We start from the raw sequence: 26685 nt of genomic DNA on the forward strand, positions 1-26685 counted from the left end.
GGAAGTGAGCGCTGTGCGTAATCCTTCCCCCCTCCCTCCCCTTTCTATATCTAGGAAAGAAGCTAGACTCCTTCCCAGATGGCCCGCGAGGCGGCAGGAAGAGGCGTGGCCAGAAGGGGACCGGTGACGTAGCGGGACGGTTGAGCGAAAAGGGGGCGGAGATTTACGTATTCGTTTTGAGCGCGCCAGATTCGGAAATGGACGTTGGGGCGAGTTTAACGGTTTCCGGCCCAGTTCGTCCCCCGCGACCGAGTCCCGCGGCGGCAGGTCCGGCTGGGCGTGACGAGGCGCAGGTTCCTTTCTCTCAGGTGGAGGCGGTCGCCGCCGGATGGATGCTGGACTTCGCTTGCCGCTGCCAGTGCCGCCATTTTTGTCAGGGCAACCGGAGGGAATTCGAGAACAGCCGAGACCAGGCGCTGAGTGAGTGACTGGCCCGGCGGTGGGGGGGGGGCTGCCGGGGGGGCCGGAGCTGCCGCCGCTCGCTTGACTGGTTCTGCCTCGAAAACACAGAAAGTGAAGCTTCTCCTCCTCTTCCTCGTGCCAGCAGAACAACCTCGCTCGCAAATTACCGCGCAACAATAGCCTCTTCCGTTGGGGGGGGGGGAATCTACACACAGAGAGAGGGAGAGAGTACGCGTGTGTGTGTGAATATTAGTTTATTAGGAGGGACAAGAGGACACAAATAACAACTGCAAAGCCAGTATGAATGGTTCCAAGCATGCCTCCGTTTTATTTCCCCTTGAGGTGTCCCTGTACTTTTAGCAGTTGCAGTGTTAGCCCAGGTACAGGTACAAGATGTTGCAGGTACAGGTACAAGATGTGATAGCCCTGTAAAGCTGCAGCTTGCTGGCCACATTCTAAATGCAATCAACACATCTGTAGCAGTACCTAATGAAACTTTCCGCATCCCACCAACCTGATTGCTCTGGAGAACAGCAAGTTCAGACTCCTGGGGAATTTCCTGTGAGAGAAAAGGTTATTTAGCGTTAAATTTGTTATCACATGCGCAGGGTATTAAAGGAATAGAGTTTTCCAATTTTATCCTCTTTAACAGTGTGGAAGGTTAGGCTGAGAAATAGCAACTGTCCCAAGGTCCCTCTGAAATACAGTGGTACCTCAGGTTACATACGCTTCAGGTTACAGACTCCGCTAACCCAGAAATAGTACCTCGGGTTAAGAACTTTGCTTCAGGATGAGAACAGAAATCGTGCGACGGTGGCACAGCAGCAGCAGGAGGCCCCATTAGCTAATGTGGTGCTTCAGGTTAAGAACAGTTTCAGGTTAAGAACGGACCTCTGGAACGAATTAAGTACTTAACCCGAGGTACCACTGTAAAATAAAACCTTGGGTATCCCCGCTGAAGGACACTCAACCCATTATACCACTCTGGTTCTATTACAGCTTGCTTGCTTGCTTGCTTGCTTGCTTACTTACTTACTTATTTAGTGTACCACCCTTCCCAGGGCCCCCACCTCTGCAGAAGGGAAAAGGTGCTGAAAGCCTCAATCTCAACAGGAAGTGATTCTTCCTGCCCAGTTGAGAAAACAAGGTCCAGAGTGTGGCCTGCCACCTGCATTGGCTGGTTGACGCGTTGGGCCCCTGGTCATCATGGCAGCTATGTAGCCCAGAGCCAGCTCTTCCCAGGCACAACCCATGTCCCTTAATTTAAACAACAACAAAAAACTCCCAAATTTAAAAACACAAGTTAAAAGCAGTAAAAAAAAACCACAATTCCAGTGGTTTTAGAACAGGGACTTATAAGGGAATGCTTTTCCTTGATGTAATAACTACAGTAGAGAAACCAAAGCTTTCCTCTTAGCTTAACTTGGCAGATTAGTATGTTCTGCCTGAAATGACCTAGTCAAATAATTAATGAACACTAAAAATACGGTATCAAACTGTTGAGCAATTGTATCATGTTTGCTGTTATGTGCTGCATTATTTCTAAGACAAATTTACAAAGACACAATGCATTTATGACTTAAGTAACTACAGTGGTACCTCGGGTTACATACGTTTCAGCTTACATACGCTTCAGGTTAAAGATTCTGCTAACCCAGAAATAGTACCTCGGGTTAAGAACCTTGCTTCAGGATGAGAACATAAATCGTGCTCCGGCGGCATGGCAGCAGCGGGAGGCCCCATTAGCTAAAGTGGTGCTTCAGGTTAAGAACAGTTTCAGGTTAAGAACGGACCTCTGAAATGAATTAAGTACGTAACCAGAGGTACCAGTGTACTTCAGACTATCACACTGGGGGGAAATTGGGTTGTTACCACCATTCAACCTGAAAGTGTCCTGAAATTTATTTCCGCTGAAAATTGGCCTGAAAAACTCTTGATCTCTGGCTCCCTCTATGGTCAAAATAACTCTAAAACTTATTGTTTAATTGCATGCAAATATGATGAATCTCATTTACAGATTGACTAGTCATATTTTAGAATGTGTGCATCGGTGCAAGCCACTAAATAAAAGTTGCCCTTGAATTCTCCAGTCCTAAGTAAAATTATTTGAAAGATAGTGCCATTGATTTCAGCACAGCTTCATTTCAAGTAACTGTGCTTAAGATACAGAAAAGGTTCCTGATACTGATAACCACACAGTGGCACTATAGGAACACAATTCATCTAATCATGTATGGTCTTTCTTTCTCCAGCTATTATCAAAGGACTAAATCAAATTGAAACTCATCAAATGAAAACAGTGTGCCTTTGTCAGCTGTTGGCATATATTGCAGAAGGAAAATCACTTGGTAAATATTCTGCTAAATTTCTTCAGTTTGCATTGTAATTCCTTTACAATATTCCTTTACAGCCCAACTTACACTGGGGTTACATTCTGAGGATAGCACCTAAAGCCCAAGTAGTGTATAGTCAAAACACATTGGGTTCAATGGTGGATGGGATTGCCAAAATCTTTTTTCCCTGACTTCCACCCGATTTAATGTTGTTGTTTCGTTTGTTTTTTTAAAAAAAGCCTAGTGCATAAAGCTGAACGTGCACAAGTTAAATGTGCATAAGTTGTAAGTTACCTGTACGGATAAATCAAATGAGGCTTCTGTTGTTTAGTGCCAACAATGCATGCAGTGCTTCACAGAGTGGCATAACAAAGCAACAAAAGGTCACTGTTTTCAGGAGCTTACAGTCTAAACTTGGACATAGGGTTGGAAAGGATGAGACTCATATAACAAAGGACAGTCATGAATGGCATCTAAAAGTTTTGTTTGGTCTTGATAGAAAGCTATTGTTTGTGATCTCTTGCACAAGTCACTGGGGAAAGTTAAAAGCAATAAGAGGTTCTTGTTGCTCTTGACCAGGGGTAGGCAACCTAAGGCACCTTCTCAATCTGGCCCGTGGACAGTGTGTTTTTATATGAGTAGAATGTGTCCTTTTATTTAAAAGGCATCTCGGTTATTTGTGGGGCATAGGAGTTTCTTCATTTATTTATTTTCAAAATATAGTCCAGCCTGCCACATGGTCTGAGGGACTGTGGCCCACGGCTGAAAAAGGTTGCTGGCCCGTGCTCTTGACCATGTCTAAAGTCTGGCCTGAGGGAAGGATTCTGCTCATTCCCTGAGACTACATTTGTCTGCCTTTGTTCTGGGCTTTGGAGCCACTCAGAAGCAGCAAATAATGTGTTTCCACTGCAAGGTGCCACCTGGTGCCAACTGAGAAGCTGTGCCCTGAATACTCTTCTATTTCTTTCCATCTTCTTGAAGTCATGGTTCTTTGTATCTCAAGCTCAAATGCATAGGTCCTGAGAATATGTCCAAGGGGGGCCTTCCTAGTTTGACATATTTGCTTGATAGAACAAAAACTGGTCACATTTAATTCTGTAAGGGTCAAACGAGGAGGCTTAACAAATGGCAAGGTGCACCTAAAACCATCAGCTGTGGAGGCATATGATGATTGCTAAATTTTAGTGTCCTTTTTGTGTGTGTCTTCTTTACTCTATGAAATACACTATTTACCCTTCTCAATTTATTTCCTTTTAAGGTTTTCATTTGGGGGATGATGAAGACTCTTCACCACTGGAAAAAGCCCTATTAATCTGGACTTCATTTTTAAAAACACAAAGCAAACAAGATAAGCTGCATGAAGACATCAAGCGGTTAATTCAGATTCAGGTCTGTTTGTAAATCCATGCAGCCGTATTTGCTTGAATGTGCCATGGAAATAAGTTAGAGCATCACTCATTTAAATTTCTTCATGGACTATCATTGACCTGTCCAAGCAAGACCATAGGATTGAGTCTTAGGAAAGGCCATTAACAAAAATTGGTCATGTAACATTCAGCTGCAGAAGTAGCTTTGCTTCCATACGGTATTACAACTTTTTGTGTAATTGTGACACCTCTTAATCAATCCAGAATGTATTCTTTCTTTGTAGGCTGTAGCAGTGTATATGGAAAAAGGATATTTTACGGAGTCAGCAGAAGTCCTGGAAAGAATATTTCCGGAATCTCTCTCAAATGAGGTAATACTGAAGTTTCAGTATTTTTAATAATAATAATAATAATAATTTTTTATTTATACCCCGCCCTCCCCAGCCAAGGCCGGGCTCAGAGCGGCTTACAAGCAATAATAAAAACAAGATGAGTGATTACAACTTAAAAACAAAAATAAAATACAACATTAAAATAATGGAACATTAAAATATTAAAATGGAGCCTCATTGCAGGAGAAGGAAAAGAAAAAAGAAAAAGGGGGCGGAGGGAATCAAATTGGCTCCAATCCAAAGGCCAGGCGGAACAACTCTGTCTTACAGGCCCTGCGGAAAGAGATCAGATCCTGCAGGGCCCCGGTCTCATGAGACAGAGCGTTCCACCAAGTTGGGGCCAGTGCTGAAAAGGCCCTGGCTCTGGTTGAAGCCAATCTAACTTCCTTAGGGCCTGGGACCACTAGGGTGTTGTTATTTATGGACCTTGAGGCTCTCCGTGGGGCATACCAGGCGAGGCGGTCCCGTAGGTACGAGGGTCCTAGGCCGTGAAGGGCTTTAAAGGTCAAAAGCAGCACCTTAAATCTGACCCTGTACTCCACCGGGAGCCAGTGCAGCTTGAAAAGCACTGGATGAATATGCTCCCATGGCAGAGACCCTGTGAGGAGCCTCGCTGCAGCATTCTGTACCCGCTGGAGTTTCTGGGATAGCTTCAAGGGCAGCCCCGCGTAGAGCGAGTTACAGTAGTCAAGCCTGGAGATGACTGTCGCATGGATCACTGTGGCCAGGTCGGGGCAGGAAAGGTAAGGGACCAACTGCTTGATGCGGCGAAGGTGGAAAAATGTCGCCTTGGCTGTTGCTGTGACTTGCGCCTCCATGGAAAGGGAGGCGTCAAGGATTACACCCAAACTCTTAACGGAAGGCAATGGCACTAATTGGGCCCCCGCAAGAGAAGGGAGTTGGTCCCTCATCCCCATGCTATCCCGACCTAGCCATAGGACCTCTGTCTTCGAAGGATTTAGTTTCAATCGGCTCCCACGAAACCATCCAGCCACAGCTTCCAAGCATCTGGTCAGTGTGTAAGGGGCCGAGTTGGTGTGGCCATCCATCAGTAGATAGAGCTGAGTGTCATCAGCATATTGATGACAGCCCAGCCCAAAGCTCCGGATAATCTGGGCAAGGGGGCGCATAAAGATGTTAAAAAGCATTGGGGAGAGAATTGCGCCCTGCGGCACTCCACACACCAAGGAGTGGCGTGACGACATTTCCCTCCCCAGTGCCACCCTCTGTCCCCGACCAGAGATAAAAGAGCACAACCAGTTACGGGCTATGCCCTGTATCCCCACGTCTGCAAGGCGATGGTCCAGAAGATCATGATCGACCATGTCAAAGGCTGCTGACAAATCTAAAAGGATCAGCAGTCCTGACCCGCCTCGATCCAGTTGTCTACGGATATCATCTGTTAGGGCAACCAGAGCCGTCTCCGTCCCAAAACCAAGACGGAAACCGGACTGAAATGGATCTAATGCCGATGTTTCCTCCAGAAACCTACCAAGCTGTTCAGCAATCGCTCTCTCAATTACCTTACCCAGGTATGGAAGATTTGAAACTGGGCGGTAATTGGATAGGTCTAAGGGATCTAATGAAGTTTTCTTTAAGAGTGGACGCACCACTGCTTCCTTCAGTTCCCCTGGGAATGTCCCCGTGTCAAGGGACAAATTGATAATTTCAACCAGGGGGGTCCGCGCAACATCTGGACACTCCCTAATCAGCCAAGACGGGCACGGATCAAGGAGGCAGGTGGTGGGCCTACCAACTTGGAGGAATCTATCCACATCAGTAGGGAGTATCCGATCGAAATGGTCCAACACTGGACCTGAAGTCAGTCGAGGGGCCTCCAGTTCAGTCACTGTATCTAAATTGGCAGGGAGGTCACGGCGGAGCAACAGGACTTTCTCCGCAAAAAAGCTCGCGAATGCCTCACAGCTGTGGGTCGAATTTGTGCTTAAATTTGGTTGTCCTCCTAAGGACGTTATTGACCTAATTATTCTAAAAAGTTGTGCCGGGCGAGAGCTAGCGGATGCAATGGAAGCTGCAAAGTAAGATTTCTTAGCAGCTTTCATAGCCATCTCATAGGCTTTCATAAGCATCCTATAAGATGTTCTTGAGGCTCCGTCACGAGTCCGTCGCCATACTCGCTCCAGAAGCTTGCTTACTCCAGACAGTTTGGTCTGGAACAAATTTTAAAAGCATCAGATGCCTATAAATGATCAATATGCAAATTTACCAAGCTATTAGCTTGTTTGTTAAATTATATATTGCATTACTGTGTAGAATGGGGTTACAAAAGAGATACGAAAGATAAAATCAGTTAAAATTAATGAGAAAATCAGAAAATACCTAGGAGCTTGTCACTTTCCCTTGGGGCTTACTTCCAGGGATTCTGGCATTGCAAGGACCTACATTGTAGTGCACAGGTGGCTGAATCTGTGGTCTTTGAGATGTTGTTGACTCCCAGTTCCCATCAGCCCGAGTCAGCATGGCTAATGGTCAAGGATGATGAATATTATAGCTCAACAACATCCAGAGGGCCACAGGTTAGCCACCCCTGCTCCAGTTGTAGTTTCTACCTTTGTGGATGCAGCCATTGTGTAATCTGAAGACACTAAAGCCTTATCTCTATGCACTAAAAACCTCCAGGGTTTTATCCTTAGTACAGTAGAACCTCTACTTACAGACATAATCAGTTCCAGAGGTCCGTCCACTAGTCGAAACAGTACGCTAGAAGAGGCGTATTGTACGCGTGTGCATTTGACGGTAGCGCACTTCTGCGCACATGCAGATGGCAGAAGCTGCTTCTGCACATGTGTGAATCGCGGCAAACCCAGTGTTTACTTCTGGGTTTGCTACGGACGCAACTTGGAATGTCTGCGAGATGAGGCGTATGTAGGTCGAGGTTCCACTGTACTGTCCTCTTAAACCAGACCTTCACAGCATACAGCCTACATTCTGACACAGCGCCCTAAGATAATTCCTAATAGCCAATAGCTTGCAGTTGTCTCTAAGGCCCAGCCTAGTTTATTGGAAGTGGTACTTAATGAGAAAAGACCTCTATTATTTCTTCTCCTTGGATTCAGCATCAGGTTTTTTAGCCTCTTGTAGCCAGCTATGCTGCAAGGTCTGCCTGTGCCCAAGAATCAGTCACTGGTGTGAATTCCTTGGAAAGTGAAAGCTTTGTGTGCCGTTACTGCACTTGAGGAAGATGTGGAGAGAAGGGACAGAAATAGGGGGAGTGCTATAGAGTGGACAAAGAGATTGGTGTGCTGAGGAAATAATGTGAGCAGGGTATAGAGAGGAGGGTGTGTGGTATGATGTGAAGAGAAAGGGGCCACCTTACAGAGTTGTACATTAGAGATCTTGAAGTTAGATATGCTTCCTTCACAGTTCAGACAGTAACATGTGACTTACGTTGTGCACTGCTGTTAGATGCAGGTTGAATGTTGAGAGTGTCATTGGGGGTGTCCTTTGGAGCTCCAGAGTATGGGTGTGCAGTTCTCACGAGTGTTTTATGCAAAGCTCCACTATGCAGGACAGCCCTGTATAGGAAAGTTTTTAATGTTTGATGTTTTACTGTGGTTTTCTAATTCTTTGGAAGATGCCCAGAGTGGCTGGGGAAACCCAGATGCCCAGATGGACAGCATATCAACAGAAGTAGTAGTAGTAGTAGTAGTAGTAGTAGTAGTAGTAGTAGTAATTTCAAAATAAGCAAGGCAGCTTTGCTTCTTCCTTGCTCCTTTCCCCTCATCTCCATGGCAGAAAGCATGCATGGTAGGGTTCCATATTTTCCCAAGCCAAGCTGCGGACAAGAAGACATTGCTCTTGGTCACCAAAGATCTTAACTAATGAAAATCAAGTTCCCTATATTGAATAGGATAGCCATTCGACATTTTGCAATCTGTAACTATATGGAGAAGTATTGAAAATTTATTCACAAACAAGTCTATAGAGCAAAATATTCCTTTAGATTGAAAATGCTAGATAAAAGAAGGGTAATTTGTGCAGCAGTGATGTGATTTGTACCAGGATAACAAATGGACCGATCCTACCTGTACTGAACTTCTTAAATTTTGGCTCGTAGAAGGCAGAAATAACATACTCTAGCTGTTCGTAAAGGTATATATCCTTAGTAAGATACAATGCAATGTAACCCTGATCATATATATATTAATTTTTTATTTTTTTATTTATTTGCATTTAGCCTTTGCGAATGAAGCTGGCTGCAATAATAAAACACAAAGATCCACATCATCCATTTCTCCGAAATTTCAGTTTCAGTCTTTTGATTCAGAACATCAAATCATACATCAATATTTTCTTGAGCGAAAAAACTGATTTTCTAACGAAGGTATGTTGAAGCAATGTGACATCTCACTTCACATGAATATCATTTTATGGAAAATTAAACAAATACTAAAAACCTGGAAAAAAATGGCTTACATCCTTTAAAGACAAAGCAAAATATAATCCTGGTTTGAAAAATTCCAATTTATGTGTACAGTGGACCCTCTAGTTACATACTGCTCTGGATACATAACTTTCGGGTTATGAACGCGGCAAACCTGGAACTGTATAGTTCTGGGTTTCGCCGCATGCGCAGAAGCGCTTAATCACGCCGTGCATGAGCACAGAAGCAGCGCCTCTGCCTACGGACTTTTCTGGTTGCGGACGGACCCCCGGAACAAATTGAATTTGTATCCAGAGGGTCCACTGTACCTGTCATTTAAGTTGGTGAGTGAACGTAAATCATTGAAATTTGTTCTTAACATTGTAGTGTAGTTTTACTCCCCCCACCCCCCAAGAAATGGATATAGTATTTCTAAGAACAATGCACTACTTTTTATTGCTGGTGAAGTAAAGTGGCATTTCTTCTCTGTTTTACAGGAAGCTATGAAAGAAGTGGAAGCTAGAAGTTCAGGAAAAATAATGTTAGAATTGCAATGTAACAGTGTAACTGAATCAAAGAAAGAAAACTGTTTGGAAACCAAACAAAGGTTAGTACAATGGTACCTCAGGTTACATACGCTTCAGGTTACCGACTCCGCTAACTCAGAAATAGTGCTTCAGGTTAAGAACTTTGCTCCAGGATGAGGACAGAAATCGTGCTCCGGCGGCACGGCAGCAACAGGAGGCTCCCTTAGCTAAAGTGGTCTTCAGGTTAAGAACAGTTTCAGGTTAAGTATGGACCTCCGGGACGAATTAAGTACTTAACCTGAGGTACCACTGTATCACTTTAAAGTAAAAATATTTTTTTATTTTGACTATGGCAGACCAACACGGCTACCTATCTGTAACTTTAAAGTAAGTACATATTGAACATGGTTCTTGTTACTGCAGCTTTATTATAGCAAGGGTAGTGTAGGTGCGAGCAGGGATTTATTCCTGAAGAGTCAGTCTCTTTTTGTGTGAAACCATATTTTCCTTAGCTCCAGACTACATTTTGTCATGTTTTTATCATAGTAAAATTTAGTAAGTAGAGGCATAGGCTGGAAAATCACTAGCTATCTAGTAAGACATTAGGGTTTCTGTATAGCATCTCCATCTCAAAAGCATTGTATGTGTGCATGTTTATAAATACAACTACACTGAGAGAAGCTTTTTCTTGCTCTGCCAATGGGCGCTGTAAATTGGAGGTGCCCCACAGATGCACAATAACTATATCAATCTGTCCTTCTTATTCACTTTTCCCCATTACCCAGGATGGTGTTGCACCCAAGAGCGGTTGGCAGTAATGCAACTTTCCTTGGAACCCTAACATGGGAGCTTCCTGAAATAGACCTGGGGTGGGGTAGATGCAGGGAGAGTCAGCATCAGGCAGCATGGCTGAAGATGTTAAGGCACTACAGAATGGTAAAAGTAGCAGTATTGATCAAACATAGAACTTTAAAACCCAGATTCCAACCCAGGAGTAGTAAAATTGGGTACAGTATTTACTTCCACAGCATCACGTGTCCCTGTATAATATGATGAATGCAGCTGAAATATAGTGTTATAGAAGTTTACTTATATCAAAGAGGATTCTGAAGTTTGAGAGAGATGGTGACAGATTTTCTATATGCAGGGTAAAATGTTGGTAGAGTATCCTAATTTGATACAAAGCAAAATATTATGTGGACATCCACTTCATCACTGCCTATGTTTGGGGCCTCCGAAGAGGAATGTTTTTTGCAGCATGAGGCACTAAGCTTTGTGGAATGTGGCCAAAGTTATATTGATTTTGTTCTTAATTCTGATCTCACCCGTCCCTCAAATAAACCCCATCCAGCAAAGAAAAAGCACTGCAAAAATATCTTCTAGCATGAATTCAAAATAGTTAAGTGTCAAGACTAGAAATTTATGTATGTTTCATTCCTTTATAGCTCAAAGAGACAAACTTGTTCATTAGCTAACCAAGTACCTTGGGATTCATGGCAACTACAGACTCCCCAGAGAAAAATAAGGAGAAAAGGAAGTGCTCTTCAAAGTAAGTGCTGCAGTCCTTTCAGTGTATATGAACTTCATTTTAATTTTGGTGGGTAAATAATTGAAATACTGCTATAAGTTTTTAAATACAAGAAAACTGCTTATAAATACTATGCATTCATACCTGGATCACAGCCTTAAACTATTTTTGGTACCAACTATTTAGGACTTGCCATGGTTCTGGTCCTACTTGGATGTTGTTTAACATCTACATGAAATCGCTGGGTGTGGTTATCTGGGGGTTTGGAGTACAGTCATACCTTGGGTTGTGAACGTGATCTGTGGATCTGTGCGGGAGGCACATTCGCAACCTACAGCGTTCGCAATGCATGAGCACCGAAACCCGGAAGTAACCCGTTCCAGTACTTCCAGGTTTGGCACAGTCCACAACCCGAAAAGGCGCAAACCACAGCGTTCGCAACCAGAGGTATGACTGTACGTTGTCAGCAATATGCTGCTGACAAACATCTGCAGGTGTGCCAGTTCATGTGCTGGACCTTGGTAATGGCCTTGCCTTGGTAATGGACTGGATGAGAGCCAACAAGATGAAGCTCAATCCAGATAAGACTGAGGAACTGTTAGTGGGTGGTTCCCTAGACTAGACAGATGGGAGATTGCCTGCTCTTGATGGGGCTATGTACTCCCTCTGAGGGTGTAGGTATGTAGCTTGGGGGTATTTCTGGGTCCTTTTCTGTCACTTGATGCTCGGGTAGCCTCAGTGGTGCCTTCCATCAGCTTCAGGTGGTGGCCCAGCTGCCTCCCTGACTGAACAGGGAGAGTCTAATTTCTGTAGTTATGCTCTGGTAACCTCTAGGACAGATTACTGAAATCCGTTATATGTGGGACTGCCTCTGAAGATTCTTCAGAAACCTCAGCAGGTGCACAGTTCAGTGGCCAGGCTGCTTACTGGGGCAAGACAGTTTGAGCATATTACATCGATCCTGGCCCAACTGAACTGGCTGCCAGTTTGTTTCCAGAGCCAATTCAAAGTGATGGTTTTGACCTATAAAGCCTTAAATGGCTCAGGACTAGAATACCTCAAAGACCACCTGCTTCCATATGAACCAACCCAGACTCTTCAATCATCATCTGAGGCACTTCTTTATGTACCCCCTTCACGAGAGATTTGAAGGGTGGCAACACAAAAACAGGCCTTTTCTGTGGTGGTTCCCCACTCGTGGAATGCTCTCCCCAGGGAGGCTCACCTGGCCCCATTATATATCTTTAGGTGCCAGGCAAAAATCTTCCCATATAACCAGGCCTTTGGCCTTTTAACTATCTGTTGCCTTTTAGAAGTGGGTAGGATGTTTTTGTTTTTCTTTATACCGCTTGGTTTTAGAGAGAGAGAGAGAGAGAGAGAGAGAGAGAGAGAGAGAGAGAGAGAGAGAGTGATCTGCCTGGTTAGTTGGTTGCAAGTCATTTTGGGTTGCCCTGGGCTATTGCTAAATTGCAAGTAAACCGTGCATATATGGCTCTCCACACAACTAAATTATTGGCAAGCTTTCTTGTCACCCTAGTTCTTTTCTCTTATTAGCTGATGTAGTTGTACATACTGTCTTATAGAAGCAATAAAGCTGTGCCCACAGAATTAACTGCTATTTAAATTATCTTCCACTGTTTTGCAATAAATTTGTATTAAGAAAATTCCTGAGTTTTAGGCCATTAATAATACATTGTAGTTGAAAGATTCAAAATATTTGTTTTGTTTGTTAGCTGAACTAGACAAGAGGGAGCTGCATGATCCTGAAAATGGTCAAGAAGATACTTTATCTCTGTCAACAAGTTTTAAGAGACAGGTATGAATGGGGGAAGGGTTATAAAATGCAGACCATGTCCTTAGAAGGGCCCATTGAATCCAGTTTCATGCTGTCACAGTGGCTAATCCATGCCTATGAGAAGCCCACAACATCACTCTCCAAACTTGTGATTCCCAGAAATTGCTATTTAGATACTGATTTTGAGATTGGAATGTAGCCATCTTAGCTACCCATTGATTGTTGTGCCCTCCATGAAGATGAAGGTGCCCCTACTTGCGCAGAAACTCCTTTCCAGAGTTGACAAGTGACATCACAGCTTGGCAGGAGAGGGTCTTGGCCTAGCAGGCTTGGGAAGCCGGCAATCCCAGACTTAAAATACTGTGTTCATTGTGGACAATTTCAGGTTCTCCCTAAAATAAGTAAATACGTTGCTTTTCTTCACAATCTTTGTTATTGAAATAATCTCAGAGCTCAAAGCAGCTCTTTTGAGTATTCCAAACAAGCTGAACCTACCCATTTCAATAGTGACGGATGTTTATAGAAGATTTTACATGAAAGAACACTGTGAATGTTCAAAAGGCTGTTGACTTTTTACAACTCTCTGAGTGGTTATTCTGTTCAATGTTGCCATTGTTCAATTCTCCCATAGGCAAAGTGAATGTTGTAACAGTGTCTTCTGTTAATCATTGCACTATTTTTTAGTTAGCTTGCATACATGGGTCTATATATTTTTACAATTTTGCAGCTAAAAATAGAATTCAGAAAGTCATTTTCAGTTGGCAAGTGAATGTTGTGCCCTGCTTGATTGGTTGGAAGATATACATTTTTATCTCAAAGGAGTTTCTGCCTTCTAAAAATATGATGTAGAAAAATCAGTCATGCTAGAGATGGTCATTAGGCTGATAGTCGTTTTATTAAAAAAACCCTAGATTTGAAGCTTGCTAAAATAGTTTCTAGATTAGCTTTCCATCAAAACAAGTCCCGTATTTAAATACAGTTTTTCCATAAAAACATTGGATTTATTGACCTTGTCCCTAGTGGGAACAATTCCTGAAATGCTACACTTCTGTAGGCTACAAGTATGCAGAAGATTTAACTCCTTCAGTCCTAAAAAATCATAATGGTAAGAACTGAAGGTTTCCTTCACAGCTTGTTAGCTCAACAGTAGAGGAAAATATTTTGAAGTGTGTTGTGCATATCTGAGTATCACAATGTTTTGTTTTGTTTTTTAAAGCGATGGAGTTGGGAAGAAGACGAGAAATTGAAAAAGGGTGTACAGGAGTTTGGAGTAGGAAAATGGACTAAAATTCTTCTACATTATGACTTCAATCATCGGACTAATGTAATGTTGAAAGACAGATGGAGGACTTTGGTCAAACTAAACATGGTTTAAGCTGTTTTCCCAAATATTTTCATTTTACTCCACTCTTCCCTATACTGTATTTCTGATCTTGTCAGGTGATTCCTTTATGTAGTCTACAGCGGACCAGTGAAAACCATTTTGGTGTAAGTATGTTTAACACAAAAAAATCTAGTATATTTTATTAAATAGTCTTGTTGCTTAAGCTGTTTTTTGAAAAGGTAGTGTATCTAGTTATCAGGCAAATAAAATGATTTGCATTCAATCATTATGATAATTTATCTTTTAGCCTTGAGAGCTTGATAAGAAATTCAAACCTATCTTCTGCACAGTTGCATAAAAGTTGCTACAAGCAATTAAAACAGAAAACCCCAGATGGTCAGAAGAATTCACGTGATGAGGGGCCACACATTAGTAGTTGTCTCATGTGAGGAGCTACTTATCTATAAAGATTAGCTGTACTGTGAAGCTGCATCAAACAGCTTCCCTATTCAGGCGTTCATGTAAAGCAGGCAGTCTCTAACCATTTCTTTTGTGTGTGCACCTTCTAAGGAACCTGTAATATTTGGCTGATGTCGAATATGCCTGGAATTCCAGTATCTATCCCAGGAACATCCTTTTGAATGGTGATTATTGTCTTTTGTACTGGATAAAACAAACTGGGAATCACTAGCCTGCTATTAAAATGGATAGGGGCAAGTGATTCTGGATTGCCTCATTTTCAGTGAGGCTTCCACAATGATCATCAGTACTGGATTATGCCAAGTAAAATCTCACTCAAATCCCATCTGCAGACCCAAGATGCCCACCATAACTTACAATAATTAGGTTAGTTTTTATTCAGTGCAGCAAAAGACTCTGATTTCAAAATGTTGACTTGTCACTTGTTAAAAAGCAATGTCTAATAGGGCTACAGAAGTCCAACAGTAGAAGAGTTTCCTCAGTTCAGTAAAATATTAAAGGTTATGTGTTCAAACTGCTACGTAAAAATAAAACTATGTACAAGAGGGCATGAACATTCTTCCAGCTGCTGAACTTTTTTCCATGTTCCATGGCAGGATGGATTGCCAACCGCTTGCCAGTGAAGAACTTTATTCCTAAAAAGAGAACATATGTATAAACATCATCCCACGGGGATTGGATATAAATACATGACATTTTAACTTCCTGTTTAAACTTACTGAGCATCCTGTAAAGAGCTACTTCACTGTTCAATAATTCTAATTCGTAGCATCTGCAAAATGAATTTTATTACTTTTTTGTATGGCAGCTAACAGCATATGCTCTCGGGTTGGTTCACAAAAAAATAAACATAAGCTATAAATCAACACATCAAACTTTAATACTGCTTTTTATGGCAGATATGCAATAAAACACAAAACATAAAATTGAAAAGCCCAGATTAGAAACATTTTTTTAATCTTCACCTTCTGTCAATATAGTTTCGCCACAGATAAGATACTTTCCCTAGCAACCAGCCACCTCACTTTATTTCGCCAAAGAAGTTGTAACAGGGTCTCCAGTGATCTTGGGGAATCAGGTAAGTATATACGTAAGAAAGTATTTTAAGTAACCTGGCCCTTTGAGTCCATAACAATGCAACATTTTCACAGTGTCTATATAAAAGCAACTTGCATTTACTGTGTCATCATATTGCAGTAACCTTCTTTCTTAAGTACACTGATTTTATAGCAGGGGTTCTGCAGATGTTGAACTCCCAACACCCATCAGCCCAAGCTAGCATGGTCAATGGTTATGTATTATGGGAGTCACAGTCAAGCAACACCTGGAGGGCTACAGGTAAGCCATCTGTGTTTAATAGCAACTTTGACTTTACTGTATCAGTTTACTTGTTGAACTGATAGAAGCTATTCATAATAACTGTCCATCAATGAAGAAAGTTATGCATTGATTCTGCTATGGTAGGTGTAAGCTGAGTTCTGTGTGAATTAGCCTATATTTTCTGTAACATGGCTGCCAAGGTCTTTTGATGCAGTCATGGAGGCAGAAGTTAAAAGCAGCAAGGTGGTAGCACTCACTACAGTAGGACCAAGAAAATAATTGATTTAAGGACTCTGCTTACTGAGCCTGCAGGGTCTAGGCCCCCACCTGTATTGCAACTCATTGGAGTACAATTTGCATCCCTGTTTTTTGTATGGAAAAAGAAATGTGCCTTTAGCTACTTTGCATGACTAATTTAACCCCACTTTTGTCAGAAAGGGATGTGAAGTAAAAGAGAAGATTTTTAAGACAGCTGAACAACCACTTGGAGAAAAGGGGGGATGTCATCTATTAGTTTTGACATTTAAGAGGGGACGAAGGAAAGGGGGCAATTGGAAAAAAGACATTAAAGAGGACATCCTCTTCAGGCTCTGGGGAGGGTCTCCTGGTGAGCCAACTATCGAATGAAGTCTCAAAACTATTATGTTGTCTGTTGGAACTCAAGCTTGGTATTTTTAAACAGTAATTTAAATGCAGGAAATGGTGTTTGAAGCCTGGATATCAAGCAATTGCTGCTTTAGCCTAAATTGAGACACCTTTACATTAAAAGATCTCACTTTTGAATGAGGGTGGGGGTCAAAACGACCCAGTTCAACTTCAAGTCAGAAAGTTCCTATTCTGCATTCACATGAACAAAATAGAGAAATGTTCTTGGCCTTGCACTTGTATACCTTAATACTGTACAGAGGAGTGCCCATACAGTAGTGATTTGAAGCAGTACAAGTTACTTTAAAATGTTCTCTGTGTCAGCAATCTACTCTCTTTAAAAACTGTTCAATATAACATATAAATCAAAAGCTTTGTGGTGCTGATGGTAGGACTTCAGAAATGAGATTCAATTGCTTACCCATCTGCATCACCACCATCTCCAAAACAGCGATGGCTGCTAGTGTGCATTGCTGGAGGCTGGCAAGTTACACACACCGTAAATCCTTCTCTGATGTACTGCATCCATCGAGCATATGGGCGATTCTCCATAGAGCAACGAGGAGACAATGTTTCTGTTTTAAATTCCACACAATAGCTCCTTAAGAGAAGAAACTTTGGTTAATGTGTTGCATTATACATTTAATAGACTATAGCATAACTATTACCTGCAACTGCAGTAAAAGGTAAGCCAAAATATGTTGTCCACTGTGTCTGTATGAACTGGTGATAGCTGAACAAAACATTACTGTCTATCAGCTACAGCCATGTTATGTTCACAGCCAGCAAACTGACCTGGGCAGACAATATTTTTTTACTTTATTTTAATACAGTGATTCCACTAGGTTAGCTATGCTGATGTTGGGTGTTTTAAATTAAAGGCTCTTGAGAATGATCCCGTATTTTGAGACAATGCAGATAGAATTGGGAAAGTATCTGAGTAATTAACTTAATATTGCTACCACTAGGAATGGGTTACAGAACAGATTAAAAAAAATTATTAAATAAGGCAGGTTAGTTGAAATAAAGCCCCATTTATAGGTGAAGTTGTAGCAGGGAGTGAGTTATCCATGAAATACATGTTGCCAAAAAAAAAAAAAAAATCACAGAAGGATCTTCACAATCACTGTGGGCTCCCTAGCAGCTAGGCAACATGAGTGTTCTGCATTCCTCATAGACAAATTATAGGAACAGAATACTATTGAGCTGTGCTTACAATCAATAGTCGCCTCACAGCAGACCCTACAATATGAAGTAGGCTGCGGCACAGGGAACTGAGAAGAAAGAGGCATTCCTGAAAACTTTGCAGAGAGGCCTTCTGCCAGTGGAGTTTTGAACATGGAAGGTGCCCCAATTAATTTTTGCAGTGCCCCCTTCAGAACCCTTACAGTATAGCTTATCCTATTCCTCAAGGTACCCTTGGCAGAGGATGATTGGCAGAGCATTTTTAGGAGCTTGTGTAGAGAAGAGATGGGGATGTCAGCTTCCACCAATCCCTTTCAGATTAACTCTGGAACAGGCCTGGTTGAATTACTCTACATGAATGTTCAATATTTTCTTTCCTGTGAACTGAATAACCTAGGTGCATATTACAAGATTAGCCTATAGCTCAAGCCTGCGTTTCTCTATACTCAGAGTAAGTACTGTGGAGTTCAACGGGGCTTGCAAGTATGGAATTGCAGCCTTAATTACCTAGAATTCTCTGTTTCTGAAGACCACCTTGGATTTGCAGCTCTCTTTTTTCTCTCTTTGCTGTATTCAGAAGTAGTTATAAAAGCAGGAACTAGGAAGAGAAAGGTTTATCAATACAAAACAAGCTTCTTCAAGAAGGATGAAAGACACTGACATTACTGTTTAGCTGAAGTGATGCAGAAAACACAGAGTTCTCTATCATAAGATAGTCATCAAATAAACTGGCAGACAAGGCCATTCTAGTAGGATCGGCTATTTTCATGAGGGACTACTGTGTTATTGGTTATAGGCCTATAAATTGTGAAGGCTCCATACGTCCAAAGTCCTGCAAATATCCCTGTCATTTTGAAATATGGTTCTCAACAAGAGGTTGAATAGGCAAACATTCGCAGTTGAGTAGATTATAGGTTTTCTCCACATTCCAATGAATATTTTCATGTAAATTACCTTTTTACCCTGCTGGCTGCTCTTTATTTGCTACTATGCAATCCCTTCTACCCCAAGTTAAATATGTTTGAAGTATGTTAACAGTTAAAGCCTTGTCTCAAAATAAACAAACTTGTCTGCTTTCCAGGAGAAATACAAGAAATTTAATAAAAGAAAAAAGCTACACAAGCACTTACATAAAAAAGACAATTCAGTTCACTGGGACTTGGAACATAAGAATTGCATTTCTGCAGAATTATCACTGGTGCTGCTGCTATGTAACAAACATCTCCAGGTGCAGTGAGGAAGCAGAATGCAAAGCTATTTACATACCACAAAATGTGGCAGGTACAGAACCAGACCATTCACATGTGTCCTGTAAAGTCCTGGGCCCGCTGCAAAACCAACTGCTGGCATAACTCTGACCTAGTGGAGATATGACACTTGCTCCCTATAAATCATAGTTTGCAGGATGGGAGTCAGCCTGCTGAACATGTTCCGTTCCTGTTCCAGGCTCTGAAGCAATTCCACCCTTTCCCCATCACTGACTGTAGTTGTGTATTATACATGCACTGACACAAACTATGGTTTACACAAACTTCACAGAGACTCTAACTGTAGTGCCTTTGAAAACTCTGATTATAAGAACATGGTTTTGGCTTCAAGCACATATTACAGTAGTTGAAACCATGGCTAATGTTAGGAAGGAGGAAGAGGGGAAGATCTGGCAAGCAGGAGGAAATATGAGTGCTCTCAGTTTGCAAAAATTAAGCACAATATATTGAAGGAAGCCATTTTAGTGAAATGGAAAGACAGTAAGGCAGATTCTTTTATTTGCTTCATGCAATACGCTACTTATCAATTGATAGTTAACCCTATGGAAAAATATTTTGCATTTTTTTGAATAAATAGTACCCAGTGTTTTTACTGCAGCCAGTCATAATAAATGAATTATTAAAAAGCAAATGTTTATGGATGTGAGTAGCATAATGGAAGATTCGGAGCAAAATAGTATGTTACGTGTACCGTGCTCATCTCCACAATCCTGCCCCTCGTAGGTAGTATATTCCAGGCATCCAGCTCTCTCTTCTAATGGAGGACAGGGCTCCCCACCATTTTTGGGTTCCTGCTGTATGTTCCGTGTACGCATACGGAAGTTTGGCTTACACTGTGCTGCGCAGCCACTCCAGTGACTCCACTCCCCAACGATGCATGGAAGAGCTACAAAGATATTTAAGATTATCATCAGTAATAATACCTGAGGAAGTTATGAAGCCATACATCAAATTATTAACATTTTCCCTGTAGTACTTAGTGAGTGGACTTGGGATGGGGGGCGGGGCTTGTTATGCCCACACTCTATATCATAGGCTGCCTCTGGCAGGAAAACACAGGGAGGCCACATAGGTAATTCTGACTAAACACTATGAAGTCAACACTCGGTGCCATTTTCAAAACTTTTGTGCCTTGCATAACCCTAGGTCTTTGTAATAAAGTATAATTCGATAAATGCATTTCCTCACATTCACCCCTTCTATTCTTTCTCTCCCTTCAAGTATGATTCAGCCAAATGCACTTTAAAGTCCCACTGATCCCTACGGAAAACTCCTTATGACCAATCAACAGCACTAAAAATAAGATCACTTTCATGAATTGTTCACATTTGTTACTTGCAGTGGTACCTCGCAAGATGAATGCCTCGCAAGACAAAAAACTCGCTAGACGAAAGGGTTTTTTGTTTTTTGAGTTGCTTCGCAAGACGATTTTCCCTATGGGCTTGCTTTGCAAGACGGAAACGTCTTGCAAGTTTGTTTCCTTTTTCTTAACACCGTTAATACAGTTGCGACTTGACTTTGAGGAGCAACTCATAGAACGCGGTGTGGTAGCCTTTTTTGAGGTTTTTAAAGACTGGTGATTTTTGAAGCTTTTCCAAAACTTTCCCGACACCACGCTTCGCAAGACGACAAAAATCGCGGAACAAATTAATTTCGTCTTGCAAGGCACCACTGTATTACCTCTTCATCTTTTCTATTGTCAAAATTTGATACAGCAGCTAGGGGAGTAGTATTGTTTTTGGAAGCTACCACACAGGAATCCCCCACACGATGGAAGAATGCACGAGGGGCATGCACTGTATAACCCTGTCCTTGATGGGAGCACCAGCCATGTTGCCTGCCAGCCACACATTCAGCAGCCAAGTGAAGGGAGCCTTTCGATGCTATTTATTTTCAATCCCCTCACATGAACTTTCCCTCCTGAATGTAATCCGATGAAAATTTTAACACTTTTCCTTTTTTCACCTTCCAAAGAGAGACGCATGCTTCGTGAACTAGATTCCCAGTCTAGCTTGGGTCTTGGCACTCTTATTTCACTTATTTGCTACCCTGGCCTCTGTTGGGAGGAAGGGCAGGATATGTATTTAAATATATGTTGCTAAGGGATTAGTTCAGGCTTCCTCAACCTCAGCACTCCAGAAGTTTTGAGACTACAATTCCCATCATCCCTGAACACTAGTCCTGCTAGCTAGGGATCATGGGAGTTGTAGGCCAAAAACATCTGGAGGGCCAAGGTTGAGGAAGCCTGGATTAGTTCAATTTAGCAGCTACAAAATTACAGTACCTCATAGGAATATGGTACCAATGTGTGAAAAATGTATTACACACTTTGCTATGTTTGAAATCCGGGATAAACAGAAATGGAAGTTGCTTTCCAAGCCATCTTTTATTTTCTTTGAACCCAGCTTGCATGTCCCTCAAGGCCCCACCTCCTACTTGGAAGGCTACCCCTTCTTCTCTCATTCCAAAAATAACATCCCCCCCCCAATAACTAACAAAACTAACAATCCTCAGGAAATCTTTTATTTTAAAACACTTTAATAATGACTGATGTCACATTTTCGTATCTAAATTTCAGTTTAGAAGGTCAAATGCCTGAGTATAGCATACCAGTAGCCTTTCGGACCACCCAAATAGATCTTTTCATTCCTTTGGCCTCCCAGCTTGATGGGAGTGGAAGTCACTAAGAAACAGCTTTGTACTGGCAATCTTTACCCTCCCAAGAATCAAGATGGAAGAACTAAAAGTCATGCTCAAGTGAGATTTCACTATTTTTGCTCATTTCAAAGACAATAATTATTTTTTGTTTATTTAATAAAATTTATATAACACTTGATTGTAAGAGAAAAAAATGCCACTGGCCATTGCATTCCTTTCTTACATGGATGTGCCAGAGGATTAGAATGAAAATCAGAATCACGGAGAATGTACTGCAGAGTCCACAGTGTTCCTCAGGAGTCCGTTCCACTGTCAAACAGTTCTTACTGTCGTGATGTTAAGTTGGAATCTCCTAACTTGAAGCCATTGGTTCCTGTCTCCAGAGTAGGAGAAAACAAGCTTGCTCCATCTTCCAGGTTACAGCCTTTTAGATATCTTCTCTCAATCTCTTTTCTAGGCTAAATATACTCAGCTCCTTCAACCGTTCCTCATAAAGCAGGGGTGTCCAAACTTTTTTCAAAGAGGGCCAGATTTCAAAGTTGTTGAGATTTTTTTGAGATTTAAGTTGTCCTTTTTGGAGGGTTTTTAACCAAAGCGCTTTTAAAATTTTTACCCTTTACCCCAATAAATAAACTACCACAGGGGCAGGATTAAATCTATACGGCCAGATTTTCAACATGCCTGTCATGAAGCTTGGTTTTCAGGCCCTTGGTCATCTTGGCTGCCCTCCTCTGCACACGTGGAAGGGTGAGGTAGGGCAGTGGCCTGAGGTAGGGACTGCACAGGCTGACTAGCAGAGCCAATCCAGAGTTTCTGACTGTACACTCCCCCAACCTTGCTTCCATGCTGCTCCACCTACGTCAGTGGCTTTGTGGCACACACCCCACACACCCGCCCCTGACTTTCATGCAGTTCAAGCAATGACTAGGCAGGAGAGGAGGGGAAAAAAGAGAAGTGCTCAGTAGGTCAGATAGTAGATTGGACCACCACTTGCCAACCACTGCTATGATGATGAAACAAACACAAGATACCCTAAAATTTTCAATGGCAGGTAATTATAATGCATGGCATATGGGGGCATTTGCAGAAGAGGGTTGATGGACTGGACGGGATATTTAAAACTTCCTCTGTCTGCTGTTCCTCCTCCACAACTGCTTCCTGGCCAGGGCTTTCTCCACCATCAAAGCTTGTTTCCATCCTGAGAAATGGGTGGCAGGAAAGCATTTAAAAGGGGCTGGAGGAGCACTATGCAAGGTAGAATTGATGAAAGCTAAGCATCCTCTCCCACTAATTTCCCTCTGCAACTACCACTACCCCATTGTAATAATAATAATAATATATTATTTATACTCCGCCCATCTGGCTGAGTTTCCCCAGCCACTCTGGGCGGCTTCCAATCGAGTATTAAAACAACTGTTAGCACCATGAGGCAAAACTGAGATTCAGAAACGCCAGTTTGCCTTATAATCTATAGTACCACGATCAGCCTGAGGTACAAGTCTGAGCAAATGGACTTAAAGAGGCCAGGTGATCATCCAATTCAACTCCCCACTCTGAGGCCGGATCCTTTCCACTGCAACCTCTCTCCCTGCTTCACAGATTAATCCATATAATCCATTTCACAATGCACCAAACAGAGCAGAAACAAACCTAGCACACCAGTCCAAGATGCCTGCAGAGCAGACAGCTCCAAAAGCTATCAAGCAAATAAGCAACACTTGCACACTGCAAGAGGGAAATCGTGAATATTGTCTGAAATAAAAAAAAGTTATTTTTAATTGTCTTTTGGGTTGCAGGCCTTTAGGGTTCACATTTGACAGACGTCTCCCTGCACCTGCTCCTGTCAGCTGTGTAAAAAGAATTAAAAAGAGGAATAATTCCTTATGCAACCTTTTTTAAAACAAAAACAAAAAACACAATTTCCAAGGGGAGGGTTTTCTCACTAGGAGGGCTTGGTCCTTTGGCATTCAGGTCCTGACTCCAGCTGCTATACTGAAAGGTTTGTATATGTCTGGCAGGATTCTTGCCTTCATTGATAAATCTATACCAGCATTGTTTGAATTACAGGGTGACTTGCTCCCTCCCTCAGCCCTTACCTTTTGTGTATAGTGCTGGTGCTCCTAGTTAATGGTTTAGAAAGATTTCAAAAAACAATTTTAAACCATGATTCATAGCTATGACTATTTGATTTCATTAAGGCCTCCTACCTTGTCTGTGACTGGAGTTCACTGTCAGGGGTCCTTTACATTTACCTTTTTTACCTTTACCCCAACAAAGCATTGTATATCAAATCAAACACTTCTACTTTACTCCATGGCAATGACACATTTAAAGAAAGAGAAAAGAAGCCTCCATATACATGATATTTTGTGTAACTCTATTCCAACACTGCTTATTGCACCACTCATGCTCTCAATACATTAGATTTGCAAAGGAATTTAATATCTCCATCTCAAGCAGGAATCTACTTCACAAACAAATACCCAGTGAAGTCTCCCTGAGTCACTTCCTTGCATTTTTTGGTTCCTCAATTGGATTTCCCATGTAAAATAAAAAAACAAGGAAATTCGTGCTTTCCCCTCCTTGTTTAAAGCCTTTGCTTATGAAGCCTGCATTTCCTTGGGATCAAGAGCAAAAAGTGGCCAATGCCAGGGCTGGAAAGGGAAGTCAAGTCCTGGGTGGAGATCTGGCATCTGAGCAGGTGGCTGTTCAGCGTCTCATTATTGGGGGTTTAAGCTGAAACAATTATTAACATTATTTTTATATTTATTTATATCCCGCTTTCCCCCCACTCTGCGACACAAGACGACTCACGCAAATTAAAACAACACAGATAAAATACTAACAGCTAAAACCATATATAAAAGATAATCGTTTTTATAGAATTTCTCCAGCCAACGGCAAGGCTTAGCCCTGGTTTGTAATAATAATAATAATAATAATAATAATAATAATAATAATAATAATAAAATTTTATTTATATCCCGCCCTCCCCAGCCGAAGCCGGGCTCAGGGCGGCTAACAACAATCAAATAATCAGTCAAATAATCACACAATCTAAAAATATTTCATTATAAAAATTAATTAAATCAAATTGAAGGCAACCAATTAAGCAAAATTCTGTGCAGGTTGCCAGAGGAGGGAGTCAGGCTGCGCCCTGACCAAAGGCCTGGTGGAACAGCTCTGTCTTGCAGGCCCTGCGGAAAGATGTCAGGTCCCGCAGGGCCCTGGTCTCTTGTGACAGAGCGTTCCACCAGATTGGAGCCGCAGCTGAAAAAGCCCTGGCTCTAGTTGAGGCCAGCCTAACCTCTCTGAGGCCTGGGACCTTGAGGATGTTATTATTTGCAGACCGTAGGTTTCTCTGTGGGGCATACCAGGAGAGGCGGTCCCGTAGGTAAGAGGGTCCGAGTAAAGCCAGCGGCGGCTCTCTGAGCATGTGCAGAGTGGACTCCACCCCCATCTCCGCCGGCAAAAGCCGCTCACGGTTAACCCTTCGGACACCTGTTCTCAGAAGGCAAAAAAAGAAGCCCACCCCCTCCAGTCTCTCCCTCCGCGGCAAGTACCTGGGCACGCCTGGGCGTAGTCATAGCAGCAGTCGCCCGTCAGCTTGCACGCCTCGTCGCAGAAGCACGTCCCGTAGGCTCGGTCGACGCGCCAGCCGCTGCTGGCACAGCTCGGGTCCCGGCCAGCGCAGCAGCGCGCCTCTTCCGCGCAGCCCGCCTCGGCGCGGCGCCAAAGCGCCAAGAGGGCCAGGGCCAGGATGCCGGCGCCCATCTCGCAGGCGAAGAGCTTACCCCGACTGAGGCGAGGGAAGGCAGCTCCACCCGGCGGGGCGCGCGGAGAGAGGGGGGCCGGGCGCGCTGCTGCCTTGCCACGCCTCGGCCCCTCCCAGCCCCTCGCCAGGCGCCCGCGGCTCTCGCTCTCCCGGAGCTAAGGTAAAAAGGGTCGCCGCCGCCGCCGCCACGCGCTCCCAGGAAAAGGCGGCAAGGGCGCGAGGGGGATTCCGCGCGCCTCCCTGCCCGCTCTTGCCGCTGCCGCTGCGTACTTGGGCGGGGAGGGGGGCAAGGGATGCTCCGGCCCGCTCATCCTCTCCGGGCAGGGTCACGGGAATGCGCGGGGTTGGCAGCGGACCAGCTGCCCTCGCTCCGCCTCTCTCCGGCCACAGCCTGCGCCGCTAGACGGGGCGGAGGGAGCGGGGCGCTTCTCGCTCTAGCACCTGTTCTCTGGTGTTGACTTTTATTGTACTGGTTCTTGTATAATTGTTGTAGGCCGTTGTAGGGGGTTTTTTTTATCAGTAACGGTATAGAAGTACAGTATGTTAATAAATCAGCTTTAAACTCGCGCACTGAGGGCCAGTGTGGTGCAGTGGTTGGACTGAGACCTGGGAGGTGAGGGTTCACAACTTTAATATAATTACAATTATAATTATTGCCTATAATTAGGCCACACAGCGATGAAGCTCCCTGGGCGGCCTTAGGCCTGCCACTGCCTCTCAGCCTAACCTACCGGTACCTCACAGGCTTGTTGTGAGGAATAAGAGCTCCTTGGAGAAAAAGGCGGGCTATAAATGCAATAATTATAATTGTAATTATATTAAACTTGTGAAATAATATTTGAGGAAGCTGTCCCTGAGCAGGTCCCTGAGAGTGCATGCCGATTCACTGAGCAGCAATAGGTATGGGTAACAGAACTTCTCCAGGGCAGCATAAGCAAAAAGAAAAATATATCCGACAGTCTTGGATTGGTACCTTCTGTGTTTGAAAGAGCTGTTGATATGGGGGAAGTGACGCTTAATGAAAGCTTATCCTTTCTTCCCACATTTGCCGGAAGAAAACTGATACTCCTTTAAACAGCTTGGATGCTCAGTGTGTGGGATCCAGTAGTGAGGACATAGCAAAATGCATAGGCCACTTTAGGGCAGGAACCAGTGGGAGACTAGATCCAGGCCTCATCTCTCCCTCCTAAATTGTTGTCAGGCACAGTGTTCAAAACTCTCATCGTTCTAGGCACATTTTGCAACTGGGAATTTCATTACCGTGAGCAACTTCTGAGCTCTGGCCACAGTACTGCGCCTAAG

At 43.0% G+C, this 26685-nt stretch overlaps 2 protein-coding genes and 1 long non-coding RNA gene across 3 annotated transcripts in view; 1 reads left to right on the forward strand and 2 right to left on the reverse strand.

Moving 5' to 3' along the window:
- The window catches only part of LOC308593209, a 361814-nt gene extending 359170 nt beyond the window's left edge, over positions 1-2644 (reverse strand). The window contains exon 1 of the long non-coding RNA XR_014010850.1: positions 1215-2644. This is a non-coding gene — a long non-coding RNA (uncharacterized lncRNA). The remainder of the gene's footprint in view (positions 1-1214) is intronic.
- TERF1 (telomeric repeat binding factor 1) lies at positions 84-14335 on the forward strand. The gene is made up of 9 exons (XM_081205198.1): positions 84-420; positions 2655-2750; positions 3994-4124; positions 4387-4473; positions 8693-8839; positions 9376-9485; positions 10851-10954; positions 12676-12749; positions 13945-14335. The coding sequence occupies exons 1-9, from the start codon at positions 198-200 to the stop codon at positions 14101-14103; spliced, it is 1131 nt and encodes a 376-aa protein (XP_081061324.1). The 5' UTR covers positions 84-197; the 3' UTR covers positions 14104-14335.
- Positions 14336-14881: 546 nt separating this feature from the next.
- SBSPON (somatomedin B and thrombospondin type 1 domain containing) lies at positions 14882-25451 on the reverse strand. The gene is made up of 5 exons (XM_081205156.1): positions 25172-25451; positions 19642-19836; positions 18190-18280; positions 16919-17098; positions 14882-15167 (listed from the first exon to the last, which is right to left on the reverse strand). The coding sequence occupies exons 1-5, from the start codon at positions 25380-25382 to the stop codon at positions 15050-15052; spliced, it is 795 nt and encodes a 264-aa protein (XP_081061282.1). The 5' UTR covers positions 25383-25451; the 3' UTR covers positions 14882-15049.
- Between the last annotated feature and the right edge of the window lie 1234 nt (positions 25452-26685).

This window comes from Podarcis bocagei (genome assembly GCF_964188305.1).
Source record: "Podarcis bocagei genome assembly, chromosome: 8".
In the NCBI taxonomy this organism is placed as follows: domain Eukaryota; kingdom Metazoa; phylum Chordata; class Lepidosauria; order Squamata; family Lacertidae; genus Podarcis; species Podarcis bocagei.